Source organism: Castanea sativa, chromosome 1 (genome assembly GCF_040712315.1).
Source record: "Castanea sativa cultivar Marrone di Chiusa Pesio chromosome 1, ASM4071231v1".
Classification (NCBI taxonomy): domain Eukaryota; kingdom Viridiplantae; phylum Streptophyta; class Magnoliopsida; order Fagales; family Fagaceae; genus Castanea; species Castanea sativa.
The window spans coordinates 22,548,960-22,576,064 of record NC_134013.1 but is presented as its reverse complement, the minus strand read 5'-3'; the positions used below and the strand labels follow the sequence as shown (position 1 = coordinate 22,576,064).

The following is a 27,105-nucleotide window of genomic DNA, read 5'->3' as shown; positions in this document are numbered from 1 at the left end:
CTGAAAAAGTGTTAACGGAGCATTTGACTCATATGGGATAATTGGAGTTTGTTGTTATATTGAGCTAGTGGGAGTTTTGTGTATATGTGCATGTTGTGAACACTATTTCTATTTTATTGTGTGCACATTTGGTTGATTATGGCATGATAAATGTTATGATGCAAGATGTTAGGTCCAAAATTATTAGGTGTTAGAAACCTGTATCCAAAACCTTATTCAATTGTATTTTGAGTTGTGTGTTCTTAGTGTCTAGGAGTGTGTTGAAGATGACATTTGAAGACGCAAGACACTGCTTAAGAATCTATTCAAGAACTGTTGAATCTGCTATCTTGACATTAGCCGATCAATCCAGACTTAATGATTCTCGAAACTAGGTCAATTAATTGAGATCCACTGTTCACGAATTTGGTTTTGACTGAAACGTTTTAATTTAAGTTGCGTGTATAAGTGGGTTTTGTAACCCTAATTGAGAGCCTATATAAAGGCCCATTAAGCCAAATTTTAATAAAATTGTAAAGGCCGAAACCCCAAGGCATTAAAAGAGAAAACTCTAACTTCCACCTATTGAACTAGTGAGTTTAGAAAAACAAAAATGTGATTTTATTTGCAACTTTTGTGCACCAAGAGTTCTTTTCCAAGCATCCACTCTGACACGAACCATTGAAGACCCTATTAGTGTTTTATGTGAAGTTGCTACATAAGACTACTACATTCAAAAGTTGTGATGAAATGATCAGTCACGAATTTGTGTCGTGCACCGAAGAGATTCACCTATTAGAGTAGTCCAACTAGGTTGGAGTTGCTCTAGAATGGTGTTAGTAAGTTCTAATAAAGGTAGCTACTTTGGGATGTGATAACTTTCCTTGTAATTGTAACTTCAATCTTACATAGTGAATTCTTCAAATTTGGTGGCTACTTTTAAACCACCCATTGAGGTTTTTCCTCATCTCAATCATATCATAATTTCAAATTTATTTTCTTTTACACTATTTTTATGATACTGTTGTACCCATCACATATGAAATTGGGCCTTTGCATAATTTGACTAATTAATCAACTTGAGTAATTGGTTAATTGTAATTGGGGTCTAAATTTCACAACACGAGACATTTAGATTAAAAGTCTTGATAGGCTTCTTATGGAACTGAGAGTGTGTTGATGTAAGCAAATTGATTATATCTTATGCATCCATAGTCGATGTAATGTTGATATAACTGGGTACTTACAAACATACTCTCGATCGAGTTGTGTTTTGAGATGCTTGCTCACATTTAACATTATTGGGTTGAATGACTCGATCAAAGTCGTCCCAAGTGGGAGACTACTGTATTTATTCCTTTATTTTAGTGGACTGGCATAGTCATATATAGTGGTTATGTGACTGATTGAGGGCTTCTGTCATGTTTCCTTTGTTTAGGGGCCCATTCCGAGATGAACTAATTCTCTTTTTCTGAATCCATTAGTAAGCCCTTACTCTCACTCTAAATAAAAAGACAATTGAATTGGCGCTTTTAAATTTTCATTCTTTACTATCATTGGGTGTTAGGGTTTGAGAGTAGAAATTTTCTCCCTTTCCCACGCACACGTAAACTCTTATCATGTAGTCACCATCGTTTTGGGAAATCAAGGATCCTCTTTCAAAATTTCAATGTAGGGAAAATCATCAAACCATAAAAGTATTCGTTTCATTGATGAAAACAGTACACCCATATTGCTTTGAATAGATAAAGTATATTTTGGGATAATTTCTAAAAAAGCTTTGCCTAGAGTTTAAACATAGGGACCATTTTGCTACTGTTTCCCAGCCATGCTTGACCGATGACAAAAACTTCTCATGCTCTGTCCAGAATTTATAAATTTAATAGTTTGGGGCCAAAGTTATTTGCAATATTTACTATTTGTAGTGATTACTGTAGCTGAATTGTCAGACACTCCAAAGTCCAGATAATATAAAACTTCACAATTTTCTGTGGAAGAATACTATAACCACATAAAATGACATAATTTGTGCCACAACTCATCATGTGGTGAGTTGTCCACACCTTTATCACTCGCAACTCACCACATGGCGAGTTGTAGCACAAATTATACCACTTTATGTTATCCTAATATTACTCTTTTCTGTCCATGTCTTAGATTTAGATGTCTACCTAACCTACCTTCATTCCCTAATTCTCTATCCAAGTTCATTGTTACAATATTTTTCCTTCCCTTTCATTATTCCAGGAATGGAAAGTAGAAACAACCGACAAATGGGATATCTGGAACTTCAATGTTGGTCAAACAATCAGAGAAGTCTTTTTTTTTATATGCGGGGCTACTATCACAACCCCATTTTTGATCTGCACAGTTACTTGATTGAAATCTCTAGTCAGCAACCACCATAAATGGTAGTGGCTAATGCTAGCAAGAAAATAAAATAAAATAATAATAAGAAGATGATAATTTGTTAACGTTAAATAAGAGTGCAAATCCAAATTACATGTGCCTTCCAAGTTCCAACTCTTGTCCTCTGTTGATAAACTTAGTTTGATCGATGTCGTTACATTTTGAGTCTTGGCACAATACGAACACCAACCAAAGATCTATGACAATTCTTTGCCATTACTATTTACAATTAAATCCCAACGGAAGTTTTTGAAAATCCAGTTATGGAAAGCTGGACATAGTAATTACATGAAATTTTTGCATGATACCTTTCTTCTATCCAAGTCTGAAGCTCATTGACATTGCTACGTGATAATTGTTTTTTATCATCAGGCAAAAACATTAATAAGTTTTTTGTATATGTAGAGTTTGAACCTAGATCAATCTCTTATTCAATGACACTAAATTTTACTAATTAAACTAATTAAAATCTGCATTATTCCATTCATTAATAATGAGTTTGGCAGGTCTATATGTATACTTTAATATTTTATGTATCTGACCCGGAAAGGGGGGGAGATTATGCGTGATACAAGTGTCGTGCCTCTCTATCCCTCTACTTTTCCCTTTCCTGTTATGCCTGTCTATTCTAAGAAAGATTTTTAAAGCAAAGGAATGAAGGAATTCATTACTGTTGATCTCTTTTTTTGGAACAAATTGACAATAAGAATGGTTGAAGTTCAAAAGTATTCCCTGCATGTTAATCTAGATTCTAGCCAATAGTGAGAAAAATAATAATATTAGTTAGGTACTATATTGAGATCAGAGGAGAGAAAAATACAAGGAGAAGGATTCGACACAGAATTATACAGCTATGCAAATTCCTCTCACATAAAACAACTTTCCAATTTTCCATACTCCACATCCCAAAAAATAATAATAATAAGAAAAGAAAAAAATGAACGGTTGGAATCCAATATGAATGAACTTCATTTTTTTGATAAACAATATGAATGAACTTAGCAAATGTATGTCTTTTATTTCCTCTGGCTCTCTACGGTTGAGATGGATTAGACTCGTTAGAGTTCTTATGATTAAATAAATGATTCAGATTTTAACATATCATTAATGTTTGAGAAAAAAAATTCCCTCCTTTATATGTTTAGAATAGTTCGTTTTATCAAAAAAAAAAAACTTTAGGATAGTTCACAATTCTCTTTTAATTTATCTTTGAAATCAATCAATTTTCCTCTAATCTACCTATCAAATATTAAAAAAATAAAAACCTCAAATCTATGTTTGAGAAATGAGCAAATGCCCCAAATCTATTGCTTTCTTAATTATATCTAACATAATTTCTTCAAGAAGTTATTAGTCTGTACACCACAAAGGAAGAGAAAAGTTGAGGATATATTGCATTATCATTTTCTTGATTTGTATTTTTAATTATTGTGATTCCATTGGAGTTAACTAAAAAGTAATAATCGGAAGAGTTTTCTCATCTTCCAAATATAGAACGAAAAATTGGTTAGTTTCAAAAAAAAAATGAAATTGTTAACTATCCCAAACAAACATAGAGAGGGGAAGAAAAGTACTTTCTTTTTCCCTTAATGTTTTATAAATGGATTCTAAAATAGTTTAAATAATATATATTTAAAGGTTGATTGTGAGACAAAATCTATGGAATTGATATATAATTAAGTAATTTACTAATATAAACTTATAATTTCCAAGAAGAGGACAAAAAATAAAGCCTAATTTTTCGAAGATAGATATAGAGAGGGCTTTCGAGATAGAAGTAAGAAATTCGCAAAACATGCTGCAAACTTTTTCTTCTTCTTCTTTTTGTTTAACGCAACATGCTGTAGACTTAATTTTAAGATTTATGATAAATATGATCATTTTTTTCCTCGTCTCTTTTTTGGTATGATTCATATATACCGTATGATACTTATAATGTTAGTCTATTCTAAAAAAAAAAAAAAAAGTGACCTAGTAAAAAAAATCGACATAATGGAAATGGACTATGGACAATTAGACATATTTGAAAGTGCATTCAAAGACGTAACTAGTTACTTCCCAAGCAGATGGGGACCATTATAATAAAATTTAAATGGCAGTTGTTTGTTTGTTACCCATTATCTTTGTTGTGAGTTATGACACCAGTCATTAATCAAATTCAGGAATGAAACTATTTAAGGAAGAATTGGCCCCCTCCCAAATTTGATTTAAAAAATATATTATATATCCACACAAGTTGCTAACTTGTGCAATGCAATAATATATATATATATACACACACACATAATGCGCAATCAAAATTTGAATTAAAAGTTTTATCAAAAAAAAAATTGAATTAAAGAATTTGTGGTAGAGAATATATCTAACTTTTTTTTTTTTGGAGAAGAAGAATATATCTAACTTAATTAGACTTTGTTTAGATAAGATCTATCCAGTATCATTAAAGTTAAATATATTAGCAACGCGAGTGTTATATCATATTGTATATGCTAGAATTGATGGAGAATGGAAAATATAGAATAGGAACACCGAGAATACGAGGATTACATGGTTCAGCCTTGTCGGCCTACGTCTATGAAGGAAATCCTTAAGGACTACATCTTCATTATACAATAGTGTAATACAAAACTTGTGTTATAATGAGCTATAACATGAGTAAATATATGCGACTAAACCCTAGACAACTAGTACAAGTAGGAGTGAGTTTGGGCCTATTATATTAGACTAATATATCTAATATATCACTAACATCTTCCCTCAAACTTAAGGCGGAAGCTCAATGAAGGCTTGAGGTTGGATAAGTATGAGAAGATCCCTTAAAGATGCCTTGAGGAATGCCTTTGAAGAAACCACAATGAAGAATGTGCCAATTGACTCATTTCAGAGTTTCAAATGGAGAAACAGAGTCCAAAATCAGAATCTACACACACCAAAAAAAAAAAAAAAATTGAACAAGATAGGTCCTTTCAAAAATTTGACTTTTGGTCAAAGGTTAACGCGAAGAGTCAAAGTCAATAATAGTCAACATGAATAGTGGATCAACGGCCAGTCAATAGTCTACACGATCCGGGTTGGTTCTGGGTGTCTGGGTTGGGTCACAAATTGGGCTGCAGAGTCACTAAAGTCATCCTATGATGTGACGCTAACTAGATGCTAATGTGGCTATGGATTGCGTGGTTGCTAACGTGGCTTGGTGATGGATGGCGTCAGATGACATCAGCAACATTCTTTGGTGTGTGGTTGGCAGGTGATATGCTTACTGATACAGGAAGGCGATTCTAGAAAACCAAGAGGAGCGTGGTGGCGCATACAAGGTCGAATGACCACCGAAGTGCTCGAGTTTGTAGATTGGCACACGATTAGGCCAATTGGGTGGTGTGTGTGTCCATAGGAAGATCTGGACCTGAGGATTCGAAGCGGCTCGTGAAGGAGGTTACGAAGCCTTTTGTCGCGAGTGGTGGCACATGTGGCTATCGATGGGGACTTGGTTCCTGGGCTTTGGTCTCAAAAGGCCATGGAGCACATCTGTTTGGTTGGTTTCATCAGGCGAAGGCTTGATTTGCACAGATCTAAAAAGGGAGGTACGAATTGCTTGAGCTTGTGATTTGAGACATAGTGGCAAGACAATGACAATGATCCCTGAGAGTTGTGCGATGCCGTGGGGTTCATATCTAAAGGCCAGGATTGTGGTGGATCTATGCTATTCATGTGCGAATCTTGTTTGCTATGTAGAGATATTTGCTTAATGCCAAGAATGAAGTTTGGCTTTGATACCATGTTAAATATATTAGCAACATGATGTGTTATACTATATTATATATGGTAGAGTGGATGCAGAAAGGGAGGCATAGAATAGGAACACTAGAATATGAGGATGAACAGAATAGGAACATCGAGAACACGAGGATTACATGGTTCAGTCTTGTCGGCCTACGTCCACAAATAAAACCCTTAAAGGCTACATCTTTATTGAATAAAAATATAGTACAAAACCTATGTTACAATAAACCATAACATAAGTATGTATAAACGATTAAACCCTAGACTATTAGTACAAGTAGGAGTGGATTTGAGTCTATTACATTAAGTTAATATGTTTAATATATTTCTAATAATTGAATTACATATCTGTTAGAAAAGAAAAAAAAAGAAAAGAAAAAAGATAGTGTTGTTTTACTGAAAATTATAAATATTGGTGTACATCATCAATATCTAAAATAGTAGAAATAATGCACAGTGGAAATATCTCCCACCCAATATACTACATCTTCATGAGATTGTGACTAGAATTTTTTTTTTTTTTTTTTAAGATTTTGTTTTGTGATGGGTTGCTTTATCTAACAAAAATAGAGATTCTAATTAGTTTAAACCAACATGGATTTAAAAAGAAAAATTAGAATATAACATGGATTAAAAAATAAATAAACTAATATAGTGGAGTAATATTCGAAACTCTAAAAATCAAATATATATATATATATATATATATATGTGTGTGTGTGTGTGTGTGTGTGTGTGTGTGTGTTAGAAAGATGCTGTGGAAAGATAGGAGCTTTCAAAAAGTTTCTGGCTCACCCAAATAAAATTTACATTTTTCCTAGTTTGCTTTAAAATGCACCAAGTCAAAACAAATCCCTAAATCCTCACAAATATCTTCAAAAGTGCGTTTGAGAATTGAGAGAGAGGGAACCTCTAAAATTGCCAATGCCCTAAGACCAAGGGGTATTGCCACTGGCTATGACCACGACCACTCACTAGTGGCCAATTATTAATCCATGAATTGAAGATTGAGATTCTCCTTGGGAGGCATATTAATCCTTTAAAATTGATAATATTTATTAGTTGGTAAACTATTCTTAGATATAAAACTGCATCAAGTATAAATGTTTGTGGGGTATAGAGGGTAAGGATCAGGGTTCAAGTTTCCAAGAATGAACTTCACACACATACATTTTTAAATTAGACTAGAGTATAAATTCTATCTTGTATCAAAAAACTGCATTATTATGAGTGTAAGTGCACAATTGCACCTGGACCCAGAGAAGATTATGGGCTCAGGCCCAATGAGCCTTAAATAATAAAATTTGTAGAGTGTGGGCTTGAAACCTAGGTTAGAAGTGCTGGGAGCTTGATAACAGGCTTTTATAAACAAATACAGATAAATAACGAACGATAATTGCAAATGGATCTCCTCAAACTCGATCCGAGGACTACTTTTTTATTATTTTTCTTTCTTTCTTACAGGTTACAATCCTTAATTTCTTTTCTTTTTCTTTAGAGAGAGAGAGAGTAAGCGAGAGAGAGAAAGAAAAAGATCCCCCATCTTTTTGCATTCCTCCCCCTTAAATACCCCTTTTTTAGATGCCCTTTGGGACCCTGACTAGAAGTTTCTGCCCTACTGTTTAGGGGTCACTTCCCCATTAATGCGGCCAAGGAGGTAGGTGCAGAGTTTTTAATGCGGAGGTGGCAGCCTTTGCTCTAGATATTTTCCTTAACACTGGTGTATCGAGAAGGTTCAGGGTTTCCCCCTTTAACCATTAGTCTTTCTAGAGTTGAGTTTTGACCTTCATAATGAAGTTTTGAATTCTCTTGGGCTTGTCCGAGGAGAAGCTCGTCCTCGGCTGCACCCTTGGACCCTCGGCGTATTGGCCAATTCGTAGAGTTTAATTCTGGAGCATGTCGGCCCTTCATGCTACAGTCCAAAGGCCCATATGCCCATTTGGGGTCCTTTTACTCCCCACAATGAGCTTAACGTAGATTTTTTTTTGTGAGAATGGAGCTTAACGTAGTTGATCATTTAGACTTCAAAAAATTATATATTTTTTTATTGTCTCAATATTTAGGAAGGACTAGAAAGATCAATTGTTTTCTAATTTATTTATAAAGTAGTTGTATGGGTGCTTTTTCAATTTTTATTACAAATTAAGCATTTTTGGCCTTTAATATCACAACAAAATGGTATAGAGGATATGTATTCAAAAATGGAAGACGGTTTTATGATTAGTCTCTTTAATTTTTTCCATTGAAAAGAAAATTGTTACAAATTTTAATATCAAATAAATCATAAATAATTTTGGGAATTTAAAAAATATCGAGTTCCATTTTGATAAAATGGTTAATTTAGATATAATAATAATTATCTATTTTATATATTTTCTTCCCCTAATCATGAATGGTAAAAAGAATTCTTTCATGCATTGGCTCTCTTGAGATCAAATCCTAACTCAATCCTTTTACATTAGGGGTTGAATAAAAGTAACCACATCTTATAAATATCTAATTTAAGATAAATTCATCAAAAAAAAAATACAATGATTTAAGGGTTTTTTATTTTATTTTTAATAATTTGATAATTAGGTGAGGGGGAATTGGAACCTTAAATATCTTCATTTAAAACAAAAGAAAATGTCAATTAGTTGAGCTACAAGACCCTTGACATTTCATACCCATTTTAGTTTTCAATGTGAATAAAAATGTCATAAAGATGAAAATGTTTCTCCTATAGGAATGCTATCATTTAGCATAAGAAAGTCTAGGCTCCTAAATCGTGCTCTCAAAGATAATCCTTCCACTCTGTACTGATCAATCTTTTCTATCTTTATAAAACCCCACTATCAATATTTTAGATGTGACGAAATTTTGGCTTGGTTGGCTCCTACTATAAATTTTGAGTCCTATATGTCACACACGAGTCCACTGAAAAGCTCTTATGGTTTTGTATAGTAAGTGGCATCTTAAATTTGAACGTTTGAAACCTTGAAAAGATGTCACCCGGATTGTGGTGAACATGTGGAATGTCGCATTAGTATTAAACTCCAAAAATGCACCAAATAAAATACATATAAAATCATCTGAAACTTTTTGTATAGTCTTTATTCTGAGCCATTCATAGGCAATAGATCAATTTCTTAATGGTATCAGAGTCTTAGACCTAGTTAATAGTGGCATCGGCATATGGTGTTCATGCATTAAATAAGGCCAGAAAGTAGGGGAAAGTTGTTTCAATGTCCTACTTCGGTTTCATGATTATTATCCAAAGCCAAAGACTACTTGACTTCTTCATCATCTACCAAAAAGATTTTCTAAAGTTGATAAGTTTATAATTTTCATTATGTGGGGGCCGGGTATGGAGAGAGTCGGCCAGCCCTTTTGTGTTATGCATCTAATTTTCCACTAAATCTTGCTCATACTCGTCATCATTATTTATATATATATACACACACACATACATATTACGGAATAATAGATAAAGCTAAGAAAAAATTCATTTAGGTTTTAAACTAGATTCTAATTGTTGTCTAATTTTGTGCCACGTATCTTATATAAGTTTTTAAAATTTAAGTTCTAGGTGAGTTAATGAGATGCAAAAAATGAAGGATCTAATATAAATAAATCATCAAAAACTCAATAAACCAAAAAAAGAAAAAGAAAGAAAGAGTAAACTCATGTATATATCTAAAAGAAATTAAAATAAAAAATAATAAAGGAGAGAGAGAGAGAGAGAGAGAGAGAGAGAGAGTAATTAATTTGAATCCATATATGCGTGTAATTATAATTTTTTTTTAATTGTACCGTGCATATGCACGGGCTATACACTAATTAATAATAAAAGTAAACATAAAATCTTAAGATAGTGTTGGAACAATTTCACACATGAATAGGGCCATATAAAAGCCGAGCTTAACTGGATATTAAAAGTTTAGATTTGTTTATTTTATTATTTTATTTTGAATATAACTTGAACTTGAACTTATTACCAAATTAGATTATATGTTTAAATTACTTTTTCAAAAAAAAAAAAAGATTATATGTTTACATTTAATTCATTTTCATATCAAACAAACTCGAACATGTTTATGAATTAAATTTTTTTTTTGTTGCTAAATTATTATTTTTCCATATATAATAAATACTGTAGGGGTATTGGGCCCAGTAATTTATAATGGACGGCCCAACAAGGTCTTTTGGGCTAGAAACCAAAATCCGAAAACATCAAAATGATCGTGGAGTATTTAAGTGTCCCATACCGTCCGAGGAGTAGATTTGTCCTCGGAATGTGAAGCCGAGGATACACAGTGTACGTGGAGGACAGTAGAAAGAGCGGTGGAATGTCTAAAGTAAAGCTGCTACCACCGCCCATGTATTAAAGACTCTGTAATTGATACGCGGACAGCATAGATGGAAGGATGGGACCTAAGCATAGAGCTTGTAACTTGGTCCCAAATCCCAGCGGGCTTTAGGGAAGAATGGATGGGACAAGTATCCAAAAATCAGGGTTGCAGTCAGAGAGTGGAAGATGATGAAGAGAAGAGGAGGAGTATAAATAGGAGGGAAGGCATACGAAGAAGAGAGGGGCTTTTTGAGAAAGAAAAAGTGTATGATAATCAATATTTGTATCCACACTTGAGAAATACTATTAGAAACTATCCTCGGAAACAGTCCGAGGAGGAATTCTCAATCTTACTCTTTGCAAACGATTCTTTGTTTTGTTCCATTGGGCCCAAAGCCCGTTCTTTTTGTGATTGCCTAAAGCCATCCTTGAAATCTAAATTACAAACTCATCCTCTACAAATTCATTGTGAAGAAAGGCCTTTCAAGCCCCATTTTCCTCCCAGTCGTGGTTTGGGAATTTGAATTGTGTCCTTACAAATACTATGCTTAATTTTTTGTTTTACTCCTTTATAAATCTACGTTAATAAATAGTTAAAGTTATATAATTTAAGTTAGATACATCAGTATTGTATTGTTAAAAATTATAATTATATAATCTTTATTAAAAAATATAATTATATAATCTTTATTAAAAATTATAATTATATATAATTTTTAGTAAAAATAAACTATTTAGATTATTAATAAATTATAAATAATAATTAATATTTATAGACTTATAATTTACAAACTTGTACAATTTAATCTTAAGAAGAAAAATTAATAACAATAAAAAGAGAGGGGATGTAGGGGAGAGGTATTTGGGATTTGGGTTGTGACTTGTGAAGTGGAGCACTGGTTCATAATTCTCACCACAACTTAAAATGAAAGTGGAGGAAGCCAATTTTGAAAAAGCCTTCCTTCTCTTTCCTTCATGCAAGCAAAACACTTTTCAAGGTCGAAAGAAAATTAGAAAACGCGATCTCCATTTTATAAAATGATATGACCAATAAAGCTTAGGTAATCATATAAAAAAATATGTTGTCAAATGACAATATAGCACCACGATTTGTCGTGCATTGATTGCCAAGTAAATCTTTCATTTGCTTGCCACTTTTTGCATGTAGATGTCTAACAAATCTCCACAAGAAAACAAATGAAATGACATAATTAATATGGCATGTGTACCACATGATTTCTTCTAATTTGAATTCTGGGTAAGATTGCTACACTTTGCTCTACTGCTAGAAAACAGCAAGCTGAGATATTGAAATTACTTAAGCAGTGAATCCAACTATCCAAGATAAAGTTATTTCTTATTATGGTTAACTTGATCTGGATAACTCATATTTATCATGTGCATGTGAACTGAGAGATATTATAAGAGCATCCACATCAGTGGATGTAAACTTATCATCTATTTTACACCAAAAAAACTATTTTTTCTATTTTACACATCATTTTTTACAAAACACCCACATCAGTCCATCTATTATACACTATATTTTATATAAATAATATTTTTATATTCTTTTTTTAATATTATTTTGCACATCTATTAACTCATTCTTCTTCTTCTTTCTTTTTCTTTCTTTTTCCTTGTCTCTGCTGTTTCCTCTTTCTTTTATTCCTCTTTCTCTCAAGGTCAAACCCCACAACCATCACAAGCACCACAACACCTCTCCAATCCAGAAGCAGTGATCAAAACTCACATCACTGATCAAACCCACATCACCAATGAACCATCAAAACCCACATCACCCCCAAAACAAAAAAACAAAAACAAAAACAAAAAAAAAACAATGAGAATCTTATACTTGTGCTCTTCTTCAATCCACAGGACACCTCTCCTCCTTTGTGTCTCTTTAGTCTTGGACCCAAAATCCATAGCACCCTTCGAATACTTAAAGCCCTGACCCACCGAGTCAAACTCATCCTCGTAACTCGGCAACTTAACTCAAAGTGCTTGTCTTGGAAACGGGACCAAGATGAGGTGTAATACCCCACATAATTTTATTTAAAATATAATTGATGGACTATAGGTTTTCTTTTAATTATTATTGCAGCCCACTACCCACTAAGCCCACATCTTATAATACAAACTACAGAGTAGAGGAAGAGATAGTCAGGGTTTTATCTAAGAGGCTAAAAGGTGTTTTCCTTGGAGTTAGAGCACATACAATTAAAGAGACAATCAGATTGTTCAAGGTAAGATTTCTCACAATTAGAAACAAAAAAATTAAAATTTTATAAGGTTATTTAGAAATTTGATTTTGGTCCTAAAATTTATATTCCAACGTTTAGATTTGCCGCTGGGTATCCACATTAGATGTTAGATTGTTTATTAGGATATATAAATAATTCTAGATTGAGCCATGGGATTTCACGAATCAATATTTTGGTTTAAGTCTTCCATCAAATTGTACATATAATATATATATATATATATATATATATATATATATATATATATATATATAGAAGAAGTCAAAGATTTCGGCAAAACAATGCCTCTGGGACCCTTTCTTTGTGATTATGCTATGCCTTAGAGCATCAACATTCATTTTTCTAATTCTATCCTATTTTACCATCCCAAAAATCTACTTTATCAATTATACCATACTATTTTACAATACCCTAACATCAAAACTTTTATCTTTCTATTCTACTCATTAAAATAATATATCTTCACAATAAAATATATTTTTCCATTTTTTGTTTTTTTCCCAATTTTATTCTCACACGCACCTTCTAAATCTCCATTACTTTACTTTTCACCTTCTTCTCTTCCAGACTCCTCCTCCATCATCCATATCAACCCAACTCCTCCATCATCCATATCAACCCAAATCGGCGAAATTGAAAAAAAAAAAAAACCATCACGCCGATCAACGTCACAGCCACCACAATGCCAATCTTTCAGACTCCTCTTCCATCATCCATATCAACCCACACGCTGATCGCAACCCACCACCTCTAAAGAAACCCACGCTGATCACACACCCAGACTCCTTCATCATCCATATCAACCCACACGCCGATCGCAACCCACACCTTCAAAGAAACCCATGCCAATCGCAACCCACAACAAAAAATCCACACCAGAAACCAGATCGCAACCCACACCTCCAAAGAAATCCACCACCGATGCCTCGTTAGAATTACTATCGGAGCCATCGAAGCTCCAATTCAAACCCATCGGAGCCGTCATGCCGACCCATCGGAGCCATCCGATTCCACCGTTGTCAAAACCCACGGGGTCTTGAGTTTGAATAGTGCAGAGAGCAGATGAGAAAGAGAGAAGGAAGAGAGAGAAAAGAAGAGAAATAATGAGAGAGGAGAGAGAAACTCCCGGGTTAAAAAGGGGAGAGAGAGAATTAAAAAATCATTTTTTTATCCCATTAGTTGCAGTACCATCTTACATTTAAGATGGTACTGTAGCTCAATTGCTTTTTTTTTTTTTACAATAGTTACAATATGCAACATTCAATGGAGCAAGGATTTTAGGCTGAATTGTAAAAGAATTGCAAAAGAGGCCTACATTTTCCATTTAGCCCATTCAGTGCTGATGCTCTTAAGTTTATATATTAGTGTTGAAATAGGCTCTTTCGTTTCTTTGGGTTTTATATATCTACATATATTAAATCCTAGGGGTACTACAACTTGTATTCTAGAGCAAAAATCAAGATTTTAATGCTTAAATAATGTATAAGGGTTTACTTTTGTAGGGGCATATATCAAATCCTGAGTTTACAATATATTGGTTACTGCCTCTAAGGTTTGATAAATTCAAGGAAACATTTTGGGCAGAGATTCCTTACATTGGTGTTATTAATAAGTTCAACAAAGTATAATCATAGTGAGTTAGTTGTATAGTTCTATAAGCTTTATGGTTGTAGAGAATATTGAGTATATTTTCATGATTGATTATAGGTCCTATTTAAGAGTGTCTTGAGGCTCTTTGGAGGTTATTTTGGCTGGACTTTCAGAGTGATTTGAGTGCGGTAAGTAATTATGCATAATATGCACAAGTTTTGTTCTTTATGTTATTAGAAGTTAAAGATTTTCAAAGTTATATTTCTAAGCTTACATTTTTTAAAAGTTTATCAAAAAGCATTTTTACACTATTGAAAGAGAAATTTTAATTGGTTTTTAAATAATGTTTTAAAACAAATTTTGAATTTTAAATAACGTTTTGAATGTCCAAATCTCATTTAAAAGATGATTTTTAACTAAACTATTTTCTGAAAGTAATTGAGTTTCAAAGTAAGTTTTCTAAAAAGATTTTTGTTCTTTAAATTATTTCAAACCAAGTGATTTCGAAGTCATATTCTTGTTTTTCAAACGGTATTTAAGACGTTCCTTTTAGCAAACTGGATTTTCAAACTTACTCAAGAATTGTAAAAATATTTATATAAACTCTTCAATTCCTATTCGTTCCCTAAGAGAGTCAAGCATCTTTTGATTTATGTTTCAATTTGATATTGTCATATTCAATATGTCTTTATTGTTGGAACAATTGTTAATATTGAGAAATTTATTATATGTTGTATAAACTTTATTGTTTGTGATATGTGACTCAAAATGAGTGTTTTTAGAATTGATCAAATATATATGTAAATCCGCTCACAGGATTGTATGTGAGAATATGTGTTGATCCCTCACCAACAGGGGTTAGATGTTGGTATCCGCTCACAGGATTGTATGTGAGAATATGTGATGTGTATATGTGACATTGTGCTCTGATCAATTATTTGTATGTGTTTCCAAAAGACTTTAAGATTTGATTATATGTGTATCAAGTGATTCTTTACATGTTTTGAAAGCTATATTGGATATTTTGAGTGAAATTGTGAAATCAAACTCGTGTTTTGCTTGACTCTATTCTGTTGTGTATTCTGTATAATTACTTACTAGATGTGTGGCTCACCCCATCAATTAATATTTTCAGATTAAAGTGTAGTTGGGAATTAGAACCCTTGGATCGCTTTGTAAGGTGCAAGGTAGAGCGTGGAAGTTGTAGGCGACTTCAGTATTACTTGAAGACTCATAGAATTTTAGTTATCTTTGTTTTGGTAATTCACGTTTTATATAGTGGAGATTGTTTCCAATTTGTGGAGTTTTGAAAAGATTTTTAGTTGTTTTTATATTTTCGCTTTCGACTTCACAGTATGTTGGAGATTATTATAAATTGTGGATTTTAATTATTGTAAGAGATTTATCAGTAGCATTGTTTCTTTGGAGATTTATGGAACTATGTTTAAATAAATTATTTTTATTGAGCTAAGTAAGGTTAGCAAGTTATTCATGCATCTAAATTCATGTTTCATGGATTTGGGTCTTGACATGAGGCACCCTCTATGATGATTTGTTTGTGTGTTTGTGTTTGTGTGTGGGTGTGTTTGTGTTTGTGTTTGTGTGTATCTCATGAGGAAAAAGATGGGGATTGAGGAGAGAAGTCAGTTTGTTTTGCACAAAGAAGAGAGAGAAAAAAAGGTGCAAATTGTAAAATTAATAAAATATGGTATATACGGGCTACAGTAGCCGTGCATATATGCACAGTTACTGTAACAAATGTGTAAAAATGCACAATTTTAAAAGGATTGATGTGGAAGATTTTTGGGGTAAAATATGTAAAAATTGTTGCTTTTTGTATTTTACAAAAATTTACAGCCACTGGTGTGGATGCTCTAAGTGCCTTAATTAGGGTTGAATTTAGTAGCGAAGAAATTATTTACAAACCCATCCTTTGTTTTTTAGAAAGGAATGAAAAAATTATATAAAGGAATGAAAAAATTATTAGGTACTTTCAGGATATAATGACATAGTATTTTTGGAGTATAGTGAAATGATATATGTTCTTCTCACATATATATGGTAGATTTCATCATAAATTTGATTAGTGAGATCTATCATCTATTATTATGTGAGAAAATTGAGTATCATGTTGATAACTTCATGTGTTTTGAGATCGAATCAATGTTTTGAATTCCACTTTGTTCTTTCTATTTCATTCCATGATGATTGTTCTACATTATTAGGTGAAACAATGGCAAAGCATTAAAATTTTTCAAAGTAGCATTTCCCCAAAATATTCATTTTTTTTACAGCGGGTTTCATTATACGTAACGCATAGAAGTAGTTTATTATAATTAATTAATAATTAATTATATGTTCTATGATATGAGATCAAAAAGAAGAAATGACAAGATAATTTTTGTATAGAAATGGAGTAAATAAAGATGTGGAAAACAATACGGGTATTCTCTACAATGACACTGTAACCCAATTGAAAGGGATGTAGCGCAGCTTGGTAGCGCGTTTGTTTTGGGTACAAAATGTCATGGAAGGCCAAGCTAAATATATAATAAAAATTAAATCCAAATAATTACACACACAAATATATATATATATATATATATATATATATATGTTATATTTATTTATTGTGTATATATGATGAATGTTTGTAATTTTGATTTAACATATGATATTTTCTTACATCAAGTAAGTCTTTACATCTTTGCCAAAAAAAAAAAATTCTTGACAAGTCTAAGAATATAAAAATCAATTTAATAAAGAATAAAACATAATTAAATTACGTATAGTATACATTATATACATTTTGATTTAAATGACTTATGTGTGATATAAGCGTAATTAAAGGGAATAAAAATGCATTAGTTAACTATATAAATGTATTACATGTTTTTAGTAAAATTCTTGAGGGCATTATATAAATTTATGTACACACACACATGTATGTATATATATATATATGTATGTATGTATGTATGTATGTATGTATATTACCTGAAATACAAGAAGTAGGGAAGATTTTGAAAAAGTTAAGGGTGTCATGGTTCCCTAGCCCCACCTTATTCGGCACTTGAGGCCAAAGACACCGATCAATTTTTTCTATAAGTAAGGTTTGAATTTAGTGTGTTTGTTTGGAGGTGAAATAGGGAGGATGGAAAACTTTGAAGAGAAAAAGAGAAGGAAAACATGTTTAAAGTGTGTTTGGTTGGGTGGGAAGGAAGGAAAATAAATGATGGAGTTCAAGTATTTTCTCTCTAAACCTACCAAAAAGTTTTCTCCCCAAAATAGAGAGAAAACTGAAGGGAGAAAATGAAGCTGCATAATAAACAAAAATATCTTTATGCACTTGCACATGGGCTTTGTCCATACATGACTCTTCTTCACCTTTTTTTCCTCCCTGGACGTTGCTTCCTCTTCTTCTTCTTTCTTGTTCTTTTTTTTTCCTTGTTGCCTCTTCTTTCCTTTTTTTTTTAATTCTTTTTTCTTTTGATTTAATTGTACGTTCCTCATATTCTTTTTTCTTTTCATTTCTTTTGCTTTGTGTTGTTTTTTTTTTTTGTGTGGTTATTTTTCACTTTTTTTGTTTTAATTGAGCATTATTTTTAATAAGAATATATGAGTAAATTTATACAAATTTATTTTTTTCATCCTTTCACCTTTTCACTTCCAACCAAACAAAAAGAAAGAAGATTTAAAGGCTTGCTTGGTACATGTGTTTAAACACATGTTTTCAGTTTTTAAACAACATTATACATATTTTCATACACTTTTTCACTCATATATATTTTTAAAAAATACAAACAACATTACCAAATAGGCCCTAAATTTTTTATATCCTCTCACTTTTCTATTCTTTCACTATTTTTTATCTTTCCACTTTTTCACCATTCCAATAAAATGGATCCCAAATCTTTTATTCCACCGCAATGAACTTTACTAATTGATCTAATTACAAATTAAATCTTTTACTTGTATACATAATGGGAATCTTGGAACGGTATCTGATACTGATACACGTCAGTACTGAAATATTCTCTCTAGAGAACGGTTTCCAAAATGAAATTCAAATCTTTGCGTTGAATCTCTCACTTACTGGTCGGTGGGAGTGTGAATGGTGGTGTACTTCGAGTGAGGTGAAGTGAGACAGAGAGGATCACCACGATCTAGCCACACCTCAGCCCTAGGAACTTACAAAAATTTGCAAACGTGCACATATCTGAAGGGCAGTTTAGTCATACAGATAGAGTAGTTGTAAGAAAATGACCATATACGAAGGTTAGTTTAGTCATATGGTTACTAGTAAGAAAATTACCTTGTGTTTTGGAATTTCTAGCTTTTATGTGCCCTGTAGACTGTAGACTGTAGCTGTAGGGGTTTTTGGTGAAGTAGTGTGAACAAGAACAAACAAAGGAAAAGGAGGTGAGAGAAAAGTTGTGGGAAGCCAAGCTAAGCTAGCTCAAATCAAAGTCTGACAAGATAAAAAGCCCATATGGTTTTAGGTTGGTTCCACACCAGGTTGGTACAAAAAACTCAAAAAGCTTAAACCCCACTTTGCCTTTTCACCTCCTATATTCTCTCTCTCACTATATATGTTTGTTTTTTTTAATCAGATCTTTTACATACAGGCCACTTTCATTATCTCATTGGCACTGTGAATATTTCAATTTCTGGTTTTTGTTAGTTTTAATAGTTATCTGTCATTCATCAAAATATACTTATAAAAGTTAAATGCTTTTTGTGTGTGTATGTGAGTTGCAAGTAGAGATAAAATTTTGTTTTTTTAATTATATGGGATTTTATTCTTGGGTTTTTTGTTTTGGGTGAAGTGCTTTACTTTACTTACTTGTCTACAGAATAGATTCCCTCACTCTGTGCATTGCAAACTAATATCTTTGTTAGTTCATTTTTTCTGCATTGGTGTGCTGTGGATTCTTTGCACATAAAACTTCATGCCTTTTGGGCCACTTTATTTTATCACAGCCCCTTTTTTTGGGTGCCTTTCACTTTCTATTAGTTTTTTAATAGATTTCAGATGGTGTAGAACTGATGTTAGCAACAACAGTTGATGCAGATTGATTGATGGGTTTTATTTACATTTTCACCCTCCCATTTGGGTATAAGTAGAGGTGGTCAATGTTGATTGTCTTCATTGCAGGAGCTTATCTTAAGCATTGCAACAAGTGGCTTGCACTGTGCAAACATTTGAGTGATAAAGAATAATGAGCAACAGTAGCTCCAGTATAGGTTCGGGTCAGTTTTCTTCACCTGCTAATGTGTACCTATGAATCAAACATGTTTTTTAGTTTTAACTTTGTTGCTCCAATGTCTCAGTTAGTGGAACTGCTACAAGGACATTTGAGTTTGGAAGGACCCATGTGGTCAGGCCCAAAGGGAAGCACCAGGCTACTATAGTTTGGCTACATGGCCTTGGTGATAAGGGCTCAAGGTATTAAAGTTAGTTCTATATTGAAATCTATCCTTGCTCACCGTATCAATTATGCAATGATGGTTTTAAGATGGTCCTTCTGTTTACTAGTTTCCAATTTTTAAAATTTTTTTTCTTCTTGGTTGAGGAAACACTTAGTGTGTTATAAGTTATTTAATAAGTGGATTTGAAAGTCATACATGTACTTGAGTTATGGCTTGTCATTTCAACGATATACATGTTTTATTATTATCAGGCTTTTGCTCATTAATGCTTCTTTGAACGTGCATGGATCAATACTTGTGAGATTCAAATTTTGAGATTTAATAATCATCTATATGAATATATTTATTCCATGCTTTTTAGTAGCATCTGGTTTGGGTCATCCATTTTTTAATAGTGGCGGACTTGTATTGTACTAAAATCAAAGGGAGTAAGAGAATGTCAATGTCTTGTCCTGTTATGCTGAAGAAAGTTTGTTGTTTTATTAAGTTTTTGAGTTCAATTTTCCTTTTTAGAAGATTCTCGTTCTGATTGATTTGATGGGGGAGTGTATGGTGCCATCAACTTAAAAAAAAAAAAGTCTAGCTGTCGTTTTCTTCTGTTATCTCTTTTTGATTCTAAGCTATGCTAGGAAGCCTTGAATCCAAAAACTATATATGCCATAGCCTAGAACGGGGACCACTTCTTCACTAGCTTGGTTGTCCTTATAAACTTACATAAATATATTATTCATTAATGGTATGTATAATTCTAATGCTTAAGTAAATAATTCTTAAATTTCTAAAATATGTTGAAACCAGATTGAGCTGAAGCATTTATATTGGCATATATTCTGATTTATAACATTTTTTGTTAAGGCCTGTTCTCAACTTTGTAAGTGGTCCCATGGTTAGATAGTTAATATGATTTTATTGGGTGTTTATTAGATGGTTGTATGGCTTTCAAATTTCTTGAGATGTTCTGGAAATGCTCTTATCAATTCAATTTTATCATTTTGTTATTCTATCAAGTATGTTATCAGTTGAGATGAAGGTAGCCAATAGTGGCTAAGGTGAGTTTTCTATCTTTGCTTTGTTTTGCAGCTGGTCCCAGCTCTTGGAAACCCTTCCTCTTCCAAATGTAAGAAATAAGTATGCTTTTTCAATTTTTGTAGTAGTTTCTCAACGTATGCAAATGAAAGATGCATAGCAGCCCTAGTTCTTTGAACATCTAGAAGAGTGCTAATTATTTGTTTCTATTCAAATTAATGTTTTAGATAAAATGGATTTGCCCCACTGCTCCTACTCGGCCAGTACGATTATTTGGTGGATTTCCTTGCACTGCTTGTAAGATCTACAGCTTTAGAAACCTTACTTTTTTTTTTTCTTATGATAAAACAAACCATTAAATTCTTGCTGATTGCAAATTTTATTATTCCATCAGTGTGTGCAAAAAATTAGCTATTCAGTAACTTATGTTAGTTGTGTCTCAAGAATTTTATGTCTAATTCAGTTCCCTTTTCTATTTGCAACTCTAAATAATTCAATTTAAAGTGCTTTGGTGATTTATATCAGGGTTTGACGTAGGAGATTTTTCAGAAGACGCCCCTGATGATTTGGAGGGATTAGATGCTTCAGCAGCACATGTTGCCAACCTATTGTCAACTGAGCCTGCTGATAGTAGGTTTCTCCTTTAAATCCTCACTAGCTTTGAATGCTCTCTTCTTTTAGTTATATGAAGTAAACATAAAGGATTTTAAGATATAGGAGGTATGTATGTATGTATGTATGCATGTATAATATTTTATGTATTCAGTAGACTGGAAAAACAAAGAGTTCTGAAGTTTGGGAGAACTATGTGAAAGATTCATTCAGTTTCTCCCCTTACAGTGTAAGAAAGTCAAGTTCAAATTACTTTGATCTTTTTTATCATTTTATCACCAGGTTGCCCACAGTTTTATAGCAGTATATCAGTGACCTTATATGTCTAATTTTTCATTTATCATCATTTGCGAGTCATGCATTAATAATAAATTGTGATTATGCTCCTTAGTTTTCTGCTTTCAGTTGGTGACATTGAAATACGCTAGCAGTGTTTTTACACCAAGTGGATGAGCCTATATGGTTTGTTGCAGGGACGGAGGCAAGCTTTGACATGGGGGGCAATGCCCCCCCCCCCCCCCCCAATTTTTTTTTTTTAAATATTAGTATATAATTTTAACGATTTTGTTCTATAAAAGTACACTTTGCCCCCTTTTAATAATATCATTAATTCTTTTAAGAGTAATGCTATTGCCACAAACTTTTCTACAACATTTTTACAAACTGTTGAGGTAGAAAATTCATATTGGTTCGCATTGGGCCCACCACTTACACCACTTTTTGACTACCAATAACCACTCACTACATCAGCAATTTGTAAAAAAGTCTATGGCTCTAGCATTCCTCCTAGTAAAGACCATAAAAAAGTCAATAGATCTAAAATCTAAAACAAAATATGCAAGCTCAAAAAATTAGCACAACAACAAAAATTACCAATAATAAATCTAAAACAAAAGAAGCCCAGTTAACCCATTTTACCCAACACAAAAAACCTGGCCCTTTAAAAAATTTTACATAAAATTATTTTGTCCTTACCCAGCAGCAACATCAAAGTCACAAACACCAACAACAACAACAAAAAATCCCTCAAACAGCTAAGTAGTAGTAGAGTCATAGGTCAGAGTTGCCACACATAGCCAAAAATAGAACCCCCCCCCCCCCCCCCCCCTAACTCTCAATCTTGGCTCTGTCATTGGTTTATTGTCAACTTTTTCAACAGGAAACCCTAACCCCCTTCCTCTCCTTTCTCTCTTATTTGTGTTGTCTCCATGTCATAATGCCTATATACTACTAAAACAAGATGTAAAACCTAACCATATGCTAAGCAAAACATAAAGTGAATAATTTGAATAAATTTTATGGGGGTGTCCATTGTACTCCTTAACAAATTGAAAATCTTCCTCACAATCAGGGTTTATTAGGCTTTTCTAGGAATCTTTATTTAATTTTTATTTTTTGATGAGTCTAGGAATCATACTCTATGATTTCCTCAGTTGTTTGGCTATACTTGTTTGTCCAGATGGTACTAAAAACTGTAAAGATATATTTGGATGTGGTGATTTAGGGAATATAAATTGAAGCCTAGCATGCTACAAGAGTGCAGAAAGTTTCTTGTTTGTGATTCATGTGTAATTCATTTACTTTTGGTATATATATATGTCTTTTTCTCCCCAAGGGTTTTTCTCTTCTAAAATTTATAACAAGGCATAATCTTTTATCAAAATTAAGTTTTTAGCTATTACAAGATACTTCAACCACTTTATCATTTTCAACCTTTTCCACTGTTCTTATTGTTGTGTGTTCTAATCATAGTTTTAAAAACCGAACCGAGAATAAAACCGTTTTTTTCAAAATTTCCGGTTTTTGACCGGTTATTGACCGGTTTTAAGGTATTTAACCGGACCGGACTGCACCGGTTTTCCCGGTTGAACCGGTCCGACCGGCCGGTCCGGTCCGGTTTTTAAAACTATGGTTCTAATCCTGTCCTCTATAATTTGAGAGGCCTATGAAAATGTTACTTTATCTGTCAAGGTCGTCCAGAGAGGTGAAAGCTACAGGGTTACTGTTGTATCCTTCAGTCTGTCACCAATTAAAAGAAAATAATCCTTCAGTATTTTACTATATTTCAACATAATAATTAGACTAGGGGCAAAACAGTTATTTAATATGTGACAATTTGAGGGAGGGTAGGTGTGCAATCATAAACCTTTCAGGTGAGTTCCTGGATGGAAAGAAGGGTGGGGGTGGGTTTCAGTGTATTTGTACCCTTTTTCTATATAGAAAACTAAACAATTTGGGGTATAAATACTGGGTTGGTTTGTACTTCTGAGAAGCACATAGATTGGAGCTGAGTATTGCTATATAAACCTTGTAAACCAGTAACTATGTAAGAGTCTTGTTATCATATCCATGTGGCTGACCTCAAAAATTTAGGACTAAGGCTTTGTTGTTGTTGTATTACTACTACTCTAGCTTATGTAATTTTATCACTACTGGACAGTCAAACTTGGTGTTGGGGGCTTCAGTATGGGTGCTGCAACTGCACTCTATTCTGCTATATGCCTTGTTTCAGGAAATTATGGGAATGGAAACCTTTATCCAGTCAATCTAAGCGCAATTGTTGGTCTAAGTGGCTGGCTCCCATGTTCAAGGTTTGGCTTCTATCATATATATGTACCCTGAAAAACACGTAACACACACCAAGACACCAGCTTGTAAACTCAATCATCCACATGCTCTTTTGTTAGTAAGCAATATTTTCAGTGTATCAGCTAATGTTTTCTAGGAACTTGAGGAACCGAATGGAGGGATCACATGAGGCAGCAAGGCGTGCAGCATCATTACCCATTTTTCTCTGCCATGGCCTAGGTATACATATTCATTTATCAAATTTCTGTAATATGGTTTCAATTCATTTTTCACTTGGAATTTTTTTATACTATTTTTTGTTAATTTTTGGTAATGGAAACACTTAAGCTAGCCATTCCAACCATTTATAATCATGTTGAGGAGCCACCAAGTTGCTGAGACACTTATTTGATAATGTAAAAGATCGGTTTCAACCTTTTAAAGTTGTGACTTGTTAATGTGCTTAGGGGTCAATCTCAGATTCAAATACTACAAATAATCTATCTTTATAATGGAACTGTTTCTGTATTTGGGGGTGGGGGAGGAATACATTCTCTCTCTCTCTCCTCTCTCTTTCTAATAGACCTGCAGATATAGATGCACACAAGTATGCACAGATGCATATGCATGTACCTCTATTGGAGCTTCATTGGAAAGTCATATAGTTGAGTTATCACGAATGTCTCATTGCCAGTTTTTTTCACTCAGTAATCCATCTGAATGTCTACATTTAGCTAAATTTCTTGATGTATCTTGATTGTGCAAAATTATGTTCCATATGTCTTGGTCTTCATCAAGCAAAGTTTCTTGATATACCTTGACCATACAGTTCAGCATATGTATTTTGGCTTTTTTCAAATTTTAGCATGTAATTTGAGTACGGCATTGTTTTTCCTCAAAGCACGTCAAGCGACACTAATAAAAGAAAAAAGAGGGGATGGGGGGTCATAATCACAGTGATTTTATCTAGTTAAGTCCACCCAATATGAGAGAAAATTGCAACTTAAATATGCATGACAACTTAGTCAACCTGGCTTTATTGGCACTCATGATAATTGATATATAGAATGTTTCTAGCATTGGGCTCCCATGTAGTTTCCTTTCCTACATACATGCAGAAACAGTTCTAGCGTTTCCATTGTAAAAAGTTTCCGACTAAAATAATTTTCTTAATTGACCTGTGGGGGTGGAATAGATTGTCTTGACCTATCATGTAATTAATTCTAGGCTCGGTAAAGATAAATCTGTCTAGTAGACATCTAATTCTCTATATTTTTTGAACCATGATTTCATTTGTTGATTGATAAAAGATACTTCTTGGGTTGAACTGCTATTTTCAAAGGACTCCTGACCCTTAGAATTATAAAAAGGATTATAGGAAAGATCTCAGTTGGAAAAAAACCAAAAGTGAATTGCTCTCATCTAAATCAAGGTATTTTATTTTCGTGCTGCAGGTGATGAGGTGGTTGCATATGAACATGGGAAGAGATCAGCGGAGAACTTAAGCTCTGCTGGATTTCGAAATCTTACATTTAGAACTTACAATGGGTATTTAAACACCTTTAGAAAAGACTACAATTTTTTTCTTTCAATATTTAGTCTCTTTTTTAGCTATCCTCCCCCACCCCACCCTCCCCTCCCCACCAACACAAAAAGAAAAAGAGTTAAGTCTCCTTATTGTTCAATGTCGCATGCAGGTTAGGTCACTATACAATTCCTGAAGAAACTGATGAAGTTTGTAATTGGCTGACTGCGACTTTGGGGCTCGATGGATCCCAGTCATACTAGAGGGGCAAGCTGGAAGCTAAGCATACAAAATAAGGGTTCAAAGTGGTACTTAGAATAGATGGAGTTTATCATATGATTAATTAGTGGCAAGGCTGAGTTCCTATTCCCTTGTGATCTCTCTTAAATAAAATTTTTAACCAAGTCTCTTTGTATTTGGTTTGTTGGTCACTAAAGGTTTTGTGTTGTTTTTATTATATTATTATTATTTTCTTCTGTTGTAATTGTTAGGTAGGGAGTGGGGGGTTCATTCCAGAGAATAAATAAAAAAAAAGAGTAAAGAGAGGAACAGGGGAGCGATACGGGAGGGAGGTTGGGTCTACATGAATCTCTGTCATGGAAATTTTGTTTTTTTTATTTTTAAATAATTATGAAAAACTCATAGTATCTTTGAGATTTTGCATAGAAGTGATGTATTTTGAAATGCAGAATAAATACTAGAAATTATGGGATGCAATTGAGCTATTCTAAACCTGTTGCTGTTCAATCGTAGCTCAGGTAAACCAGAGTCTCAAGCTCAGGTCGTATTCGACCCAAGCTGTTGCCACTTGCCACCCAGCTCAAATAGCTTTGTCCCAAATTTCCCAGGTTCCAAGAGTAAGAGTAATCTCTAAAATTTTGGACTGCCCAGGTGCCAATTTAAAACTTGAAACGCCAATAGTTTAAAGCTCACCGTTAGTTTAAATCTCTATGGTTTGACGTATGAGGAATGGTATACCCAAAAGGATACCAAGGTCAATAAGGTAGATGATTCGAAGTTAAAAGGAATGGTAAAGTATTGACCATTCAAAGACGAAGCTGGACATTTCAAGCTTGCGTAGGTCCAGAGGGGTTAACAAGTGGATCAAGCCACAACCTGTTATATTCAAACTCGATTGTGACGTTGCTGGCAAGGACTACTTGTGCTTGTGGTTATTGCCAGGGATTGGAGAGAGACCTTGGTGTTCGCTTTTACAAAAAAGGCTTACGCCAGTATCCCTGTCCAAGCAGAAGTAAAGGCTATACTTTGGACAATGTTGCTAGCAAAAGACCATAATTTGGTGGAGGTCGAAGTTGAGAGCAAATCAAAATCTTGTATCGATGCGCTAGTCCTTCAATCATTGGCGAATTCACAGCATTATAGCTGAAGCAAAATGTTTCTCCTTGGGCTTCCCTCCTCGTTCTTTCAATTGGGTGAAAATAGAGACCCCTACAAGTTTTCTTGATTATCAAACCCAAATTTTTATCTTGAAGAAGTGGTGTTTATATAAAATAAATAATTTTATTATTTGTAAGAACCAAAATGGTCATAAAATTTTGATGTGCAATCCAAGTGAGGCTTGTTTT

The 27,105-nt window shown here is 33.4% G+C and overlaps 1 protein-coding gene across 3 annotated transcripts; it reads left to right on the top strand.

Annotated features, from left to right (window-relative positions):
• Window positions 1–18,729: 18,729 nt before the first annotated feature.
• LOC142617643 (uncharacterized) lies at window positions 18,730–26,187 on the top strand. Of its 3 annotated transcripts, none has more exons than XM_075790591.1 (10): window positions 18,730–18,873; window positions 19,514–19,608; window positions 19,690–19,804; window positions 20,869–20,905; window positions 21,042–21,111; window positions 21,340–21,444; window positions 23,867–24,017; window positions 24,152–24,234; window positions 25,449–25,542; window positions 25,692–26,187. In XM_075790591.1, exons 2-10 carry the CDS (start codon window positions 19,578–19,580, stop codon window positions 25,780–25,782), a joined length of 777 nt encoding a protein of 258 aa, XP_075646706.1. In that variant the 5' UTR covers window positions 18,730–18,873; window positions 19,514–19,577; the 3' UTR covers window positions 25,783–26,187. The 3 variants fall into 3 exon arrangements, with proteins under 3 accessions (XP_075646706.1, XP_075646721.1, XP_075646710.1); XM_075790606.1 differs by having other exon boundaries at window positions 18,737–18,873; window positions 19,514–19,602; XM_075790595.1 differs by lacking the exon at window positions 18,730–18,873 and having other exon boundaries at window positions 19,448–19,608.
• Window positions 26,188–27,105: the final 918 nt, after the last annotated feature.

Bases quoted from the DNA above. Each gene is read 5' to 3' on its own strand.
- LOC142617643 (XM_075790591.1), top strand. From the start codon at position 19,578: ATGAGCAACAGTAGCTCCAGTATAGGTTCGG. The intron at 19,609-19,689 runs GTCAGTTTTCTT...CCAATGTCTCAG, and splicing joins TAGCTCCAGTATAGGTTCGG to TTAGTGGAACTGCTACAAGG. The intron at 24,018-24,151 runs GTTTGGCTTCTA...AATGTTTTCTAG, and splicing joins GGCTGGCTCCCATGTTCAAG to GAACTTGAGGAACCGAATGG.